The sequence below is a fragment of the Gracilinanus agilis genome, unplaced genomic scaffold (assembly GCF_016433145.1).
Source record: "Gracilinanus agilis isolate LMUSP501 unplaced genomic scaffold, AgileGrace unplaced_scaffold15902, whole genome shotgun sequence".
NCBI lineage: Eukaryota > Metazoa > Chordata > Mammalia > Didelphimorphia > Didelphidae > Gracilinanus > Gracilinanus agilis.
In genome coordinates, this window is record NW_025346810.1 from 1 (window position 1) to 7,129 (window position 7,129).

Consider the following 7,129-nt stretch of genomic DNA (forward strand, 5'->3'; position numbering starts at 1 on the left):
GCCCAGCCCCAGCCCCACAGCCTCACTCCTTACTCCGGTACTGTACCAACGGCCGACCGCCCGCCCGGCCAGCGGCCCGCAGCCACCTGGTCCCCGGCAACAATCCCGGCCTCACCCCGCCGGTCCCCGAGGCCGAGGCCGAGGCCCGGGCGGGCTCCCCGTCCTCCCAGCTGGATGCTCTCCTGAGGTGGGCCGGCACGATGGCAGCTGGAGTGGCCACCTGGCTGCCTTTTGCCAGGGCGGCTGCCGTGGGCTGGCTGCCCCTGGCCCAGCAGCCCCTGCCCGCTGCCCCTCGGGGCTGTGAGGCTCGCAGCGACGAGGTGCTGGTGGTGAATGTCAGCGGGCGCCGCTTCCAGACGTGGAAGAACACGCTGGCCCGCTACCCAGACACGCTGCTGGGCAGTTCCGAGAAGGAGTTCTTCTTTGACCCGGACTCCGGCGAGTACTTCTTCGACCGCGACCCGGACCTCTTCAGGCACGTCCTGAACTTCTACCGGACCGGCCGGCTGCACTGTCCCAGGCAGGAGTGCATCCAGGTGAGGGGCCCGGGTGGGCAGGGAAGGGCGGCCCGCGTTCTCCACCCAGCTTCCTCGCCTTCCTCCCTGGGCAGGGGCTCTCCTGGCAGCAGCAGGTCCAGTGGATGTACTTGTCTCCTGCCCTGGGCCAAGGAGAAGATCCCCGGGGGAGGGGGGGGGCCCCACGCCGAGAGGGCCAGGCCTCCCCCCAGCCCGCCTCTTCTGCGCTGCCTTCCCGTCCCTCAGGCTTTCGATGAGGAGCTGGCCTTCTATGGCATCGTGCCGGAGCTGATTGGCGACTGTTGTCTGGAAGAGTACCGAGACCGCAAGAAAGAGAACGCGGAACGCCTGGCTGAGGACGAGGAGGCTGAGCTGGGGGGGCCCGGGGGGGCCGGAGCCGATTGGGCCCTGCCCCCCGGCAGCCCCTTTCGCCAGCGCCTGTGGCGAGCCTTTGAGAACCCCCACACGAGCACCATGGCGCTGGTGTTCTACTACGTGACGGGCTTCTTCATCGCGGTCTCGGTCATCGCCAACGTGGTAGAGACCATCCCCTGTGCAGCTGGCGGCCGGGCCGGCTGGCGGGAGGAGCCCTGCGGGGAGCGCTTCCCGCTGGCCTTCTTCTGCATGGACACGGCCTGCGTGCTCATCTTTACCGGGGAGTACCTCCTGCGGCTGTTTGCGGCTCCCAGCCGGGGCCGCTTCCTCCGCAGCGTCATGAGCCTCATCGACGCCGTAGCCATCCTGCCCTACTACATCGGGCTCTTCGTGCCCAAGAACGAAGACCTGTCCGGGGCCTTCGTGACCCTGCGGGTCTTCCGGGTGTTCCGAATCTTCAAGTTCTCTAGGCATTCCCAGGGCCTTCGCATTCTGGGCTACACGCTGAAGAGCTGTGCCTCGGAGCTGGGCTTCCTCCTCTTCTCCCTCACCATGGCCATCATCATCTTTGCCACTGTCATGTTCTATGCCGAGAAGGGCACCAGCAAGACCAACTTCACCAGCATCCCGGCTGCCTTCTGGTACACTATCGTCACCATGACCACTCTTGGGTAAGTGACTTGGATGGTGGCCCCGAAGCCTCTGGGAGGTGCTTGGCCAGTGTCTGTGGCAGAATCTGAACCCATATCTCCCGCCTCCCAGGCCAACAAATTAGAAGCAGTACCCTGTTCCATCTCTCTCTCTGGCAGAAGGATGGAAAATAGGGGAGAGACCCAAGGTCCAGCGAGGAAGAGGGACTGGTTGGAAGTCTCCTAGCACAGTGATGGGCAAACTATGGCCCGCGGGCCAGAGGCGCCCCCCCCCCCCCGCCCCCCGACGTCATGCCTAATCTGACGCCTACCGCGAGTAGGACGCGATACGATGAAACCTCGAAAGGGTTGCTTTAGAAANCCCCGCCCCCCGACGTCATGCCTAATCTGACGCCTACCGCGAGTAGGACGCGATACGATGAAACCTCGAAAGGGTTGCTTTAGAAACAGACTGACAGAGGAGCATTGCCTTTCCTTTGGCCCCTCTTGAAAAAGTTTGCCCATCACTGGCCTAGCGTGTAGGGCTCCTAGAAGCTCCGAGGACCTTTTCTTCATGGGAGTGGGGATGGCACGATGTCTCCAGACATGAAAGGCACTTCAAGATGGGTGCTCTTCGTGGTCTACTCCTCTACCGTCACGCGTGTGGGGAAACTCGGAATAAGAGAGGAGGAAGGCCTCACCCAGGGGCATGCAGGGAACAGTTAGGGGTTTCTCAGTGTGTCACGGTCCAGCTCTGAACTCTTGGTCTCAGAGTCAGGATGGGGCTCAGGGGTCAGCCACTCGGCCAGCTGCGTCACTGGGACACGTGGGGAGCGCAGGGGATCTGTGTGTCACGCTTCCCGGTCAGTCTCCCTTCGCCTCTCCCAGGGGCACTTCGGAGCGCGCCTTGATTCGGCCCCTGCCCTACCCCACTTTGATTTCGGTGCTTCCTTTCTTCCCCGTCGTCTGTCGTCGAGGCCCGCGCTGACCTTTCTAGCTGGAGGCTTTGCTCGCGGAGGCCTCAAGGTCTTTCCAGTTGCCGTCCCGGGCCCCTAGTCCTTCCCCTGCCTTGGTTCCTCCAAGTCTTCTCAGGAAAGCCCCGAGTGGGGGTTCCACAGGTGGAAAGGTAACTGGAACAGGTGGGGGGCTGAGCGCAGGGGACCCGCAGAGTTCCCGGGAAGGCCGCGATATGACTGTCTGAGGTGTGAAGAAGTTTGAATGGGGACAGGTGGGACTCCTTGGTGACGGTGCTTCTCTGGGGCCAGCGGCCCCTTCTCAGTCAGATGGTGGCAGCGTGGGGTTTTGCGGCTGGAAGAGCCCTTCCAGAGGCCCTGAGCAGCAGTGGAGAGGACCCGGGCCTCTGGGGACCATTCCTCTTGGTGACTCGGCAGTCTTCTTAGACCGTTGCCAAGTTATCAAACCCTTGCGTCGCAGAGCCAGATAAGGAGGTTAAGGTTAGAGAATGTGCCATACACACCCCTCGCCATAAAGAGGTGGAAACTGAGGCCCTGGGGAAGATGGAAATCCTGCTTTGGGTACTCGCTCCCTATATGGCCCCCAAGGGAGCCTTGTTCCCAGGGTGGGCATGGCAGGGCTGCACCTAGACCTCACAAATGTCTCTCTCCTGTCCTGGGCACTTTCCTGGAAGGAAGTATACAAAGGTTTATGCAAAGGGTGCCGAGTCACCTCCCTCCGTTCGCCCTGTCCTGTCCTGCTCACTCAGGTATTCCCAAGCCGTCCCCAAGAGATGTGGACAGCAGCTTCCTAGTAGCCTCAGTGGTGGGAGGCCACTGGGACTCTGCCCTGAGCAGTCTTTGTCAAGGGCCCAACTTCGGAGAGGGAGAGGGAGAGCCAGCATTCGGCACTGGGTGTGTGCCCACAGGTATGGGGACATGGTGCCCAGCACAATCGCAGGCAAGATTTTCGGCTCCATCTGCTCGCTCAGCGGGGTGCTGGTCATCGCCCTACCGGTGCCCGTCATCGTGTCCAACTTCAGCCGAATCTACCATCAGAACCAGCGAGCCGATAAACGCCGGGCCCAGCAGAAGGTGCGGCTGGCGAGGATCCGAATGGCCAAGAGCGGGACCACGACGGCCTTCCTTCAGTACAAACGCAACAGGGGCCTGGAGGTGGGTGCCTGCCTTGGGCAGTATCGGTGTGTGGAGGGGAGTTGGCAGGGGCTGGAGAGGCGTGTGACGCTTCACCCGTGTGATCTAGGACCAGGATGGCACCGGGAGGCCACCCCTGAGTACACGAAGTCGCTCGGCTTTCGAACAGCAGCACCATCACCTTCTGCACTGTCTGGAGAAGACCACGGTAAGAGGCCACCCTTGGAATCCTGACGCCTTCCAATGAGCTCCTCTCCCTGGGTTCTACTGGGGCTCCCAGGATGCACCTGCTTAGGCTCGTGGTCTACGGGTGAGCCTCTTTGGGTGTCTCTGAGCCTAGGCTTCCTGCCCTCCCTCGGAAGCATTTCCCTGTTTGTGGCATTCCCATACCAGGGCTTTGTCCCTCGATGCTGACTCTTCTCCTCCCTTCCTCTCTCCCTCTCCTCCTCTTTGTCTCCCTGGGTCTCTCCCTCCCTCCCTCTCCTTTTCTCCTCTAAGTCCCACGAGTTTACAGATGAGTCCACCTTCAGCGAGGCACTGGGAGTTGTTTCCCTGGGTGGCCGCACCAGCCGCAGCACCTCAGTGTCTTCCCAGGTCGTCACGGGAAGCAGGGCCGGGAGTCTTTTCTCCTCTTGCTGTCCCCGTCGGAGCAAGCAGCGCCGGGCCATTCGGCTGGCCAACTCCACGGCCTCTGTCAGCCGGGGCAGCATGCAGGAGCTGGATACTCTTGCTGGGCACCACAGCCCAGGCGCCCAGAGGTAATGGGGCCAGGTGACGCAAACCTGGGGAAGGTCCCTGGTGTCCTAAGGAGAAGAGAAAGGGAGCAGTGAACCTGCCCCCGCGCCCCCCAAGTGAATCACTCCTGCTAAGGGGAGAGTTCGTGGCCCTCTAAGCAATGAAGTACCCCCACTTGCCCATCCTTTACCAGCCCAGGGACCTGAGATATTTACCGTGGAAGCAATCTTAGTTATCATTTAGGAATTGGAGGCTCGGAGGGTTGGACTCCCTTACCCAAAGCTCCTGGGCAGCAGAGCTGGGAGCCTGTATGGTGAGCCTCCTTGTCCTTTTCCCACTCTTTGCTCTCAATCCAGCAGCCGAGCCAGCCTTAATGCCAAGACCCATGACAGCCTGACTCTGAATTGTGCCAGTCGGGATCTGGTGGCAGCCATCATCAGTATCCCCACCCCTCCAGCAAACACCCCAGATGAGAGCCAGCCACATTCACCTGCCAGTGACAATGGGGAGGGGCCAGGAAGACCTTCTGGTGGCCGCGGCGATGGGGGGGGCGGCGGCGGTGGCGGCGGCGGCAGCGGCAGCAACAGCAGCGGCGGCGGCCGCAGCAACAGGGGAACCCTCAGGAACTCCAACCTGGGCCCTTCTTATCTTCTCCACAACACTGTCAAAATCTCCTCCCTGTGATTAGGGGACTCCACCCCTCTTTTGGGGCCTTGCTTCCCCATCTCAGATGTCGCCCCATTTTGTTTCCAAAGCCATATTTGGAGGGGGCAAAGTATGAGGCTGATGAGGGGCCACAAGCTATGCAATGGGATGTTATAATGTTTGGGGCTGGGGCACCCATCTCCCCCTCTCTTCAGTGTCCTCGCCTGCCCTGACCAGGACAGTCTGGTGGCGCGATGGAAGGTAATTGCTGTCGACCGAGGTCCCGTCTCCCCTCTTCTCTGTCCCCCAGAGACATCACCAGCTGGGATAGCAGAAGACCAAGCTTGGTGTCTCAGGGAGGAGTCAGGTCCCCTCAGAGCTTCTCTATTCCTAGGCCGCGTGGCCACTGGCTGGGCCAGCATAAAGGAACCTGGTTGTCCGAGAGGAGGGAGGAGGCAGGGCTCACCCTGTATTTTCTCCATCGCAGAGTCTCAAACTTGGTAGCTCTGTAGGATTTGCCATCTGTTGGAACGATGGCCGGTGGCCCTAGGGGTCTTGGTAGGGGCGAGCCTGCTCATCCAGCACATCTCCACGAAATAGCAGAGGGTGACTGGCACAGACAGCAGCAGTCTCCTCCTATCTCTGTCCAAGGAAATGTTAGTAAACTTGAACAGCAAAGGGACCCGTCACCCCAGGCCAGCCTCCATGCATTTCCCTTCTTCATCTGTTGGTCAGGTGGAGAAAAACCCTCTCATTGGCTGAGGGGCCGCCCCACCCCATCCTAGAGATCTCAGAGAGAGCAGCAAGGAAAGGTCAGAAAGTGATTCTCAGTGTCTTGGGAAGAGAATCTGAGTCTTGGCCACATTAAGCACGAGCTCTCGCTCCCTAGGAAGGGAGGCCTTCTTGGTGGCCGTGGCTCTTCCCCTTCCCCTTCCTTAGTGACATATACAAAGCAATAGCTCCCAGCCCAGCTATGTGATGCAAAGAACCTCTGGGTAGCAGCAGGCCAGGAGGAGAGGCTTTGAGAGCTCTCCTCAGTATCTCCAGAGCTCTTAGAACCTGCCTTGCTTTCCCCCTCTGTGTCCTAGTTCCCCTTCCTCAGCTGCCTGCCTGCTTGCCTTCCCCCTGGCACGTCTCAGGTTTCCCTATTGGATGTAGTTTCAGACAATAAAACCATACCAAAACCAAAGTAGATCTTGGCCCTGGAATTGGGGATGGGAGGCGGGGCAATATGGGATGGGAGAAGGCGGGGGACATCAGAGAGAACCTGGCTTGGGTTTGGCCAGGCAGCCTCTTTCCCCAGTCTGGATCTCAACTTGCTTATCCGTGAAATGGGTCTGATCCCTGCTTTCCCCTGCCCCCAGGCTAGCTAGCCTGTGGGGAGGGCAGGGGGAATGGTGGGAGATCAAGAGCTGAGATGCTCTTTGGATGGCCCAGGGTTGCTGCCCAGGTTTAGCAAGGAAACGAGGGTGGTTTCAGAACCCCAGAGTGGGTGCTTTCTGTGCGTGTGAGCCTTTCCACAGGAGGTGCTAAGCCTGGCTGTTCCCCAAGGAAGAAGAGTTGAGGTGGCAGCACCCAGTCTAGCCTGGAAAGAGCGGAGATTCAAATCAAGGTCACTTGGCCAACGTTTCGGAAGGCCTACTGGCACGGGACAGACCGAGGAAGAACAATTACCTTTGGACCCCGCAGGGCCCCTGGCTGGAGTCCAAAGTGAAGCGCGGGAGGTGGAGGGGAGGAAAGGGATGGGACTCCCATCAGTCAGAAACCCTGCTTGCCGGAAGGGGGCAGCCGGGACCGTGGAATGCAAGCAAGCAGAATGGGGTTGGTGGTGGGCGGGACCACGCGTTGAATAGAGGAGGGAAGTGAGTGGGACGAATCTCCTATGATTGACAAGGAAGGACGAGCAATGAGAGGAGACCGGAGGGCCTTGGCCTGCTGCTCAGGGCCTCGCGACTTGGGCAAGGGGCGGAAGTGACGTCAGGGCGCCTGGGAAGAGCCCTGTGGCAACTTGCCAGGCGGGGAGTTGCGGCCGGCCCCGGGCGCTTCGAAAAGGCGAACCAGGATCAGATTGCCCTCTCTTCTCACTCTTCCTCCCTCAGTCCCCGCTCGGGGAAGCCACTAA

The 7,129-nt window shown here is 60.5% G+C and overlaps 1 protein-coding gene across 2 annotated transcripts; it reads left to right on the top strand.

Moving 5' to 3' along the window:
* Positions 1-200: 200 nt before the first annotated feature.
* KCND1 (potassium voltage-gated channel subfamily D member 1) lies at positions 201-6,196 on the top strand. Of its 2 annotated transcripts, XM_044683202.1 has the most exons (7): positions 201-536; positions 762-1,561; positions 3,402-3,648; positions 3,737-3,835; positions 4,126-4,385; positions 4,719-4,855; positions 4,952-6,196. In XM_044683202.1, exons 1-7 carry the CDS (start codon positions 201-203, stop codon positions 5,044-5,046), a joined length of 1,974 nt encoding a protein of 657 aa, XP_044539137.1. In that variant the 3' UTR covers positions 5,047-6,196. The 2 variants fall into 2 exon arrangements, with proteins under 2 accessions (XP_044539137.1, XP_044539136.1); XM_044683201.1 differs by having other exon boundaries at positions 4,722-6,196.
* Positions 6,197-7,129: the final 933 nt, after the last annotated feature.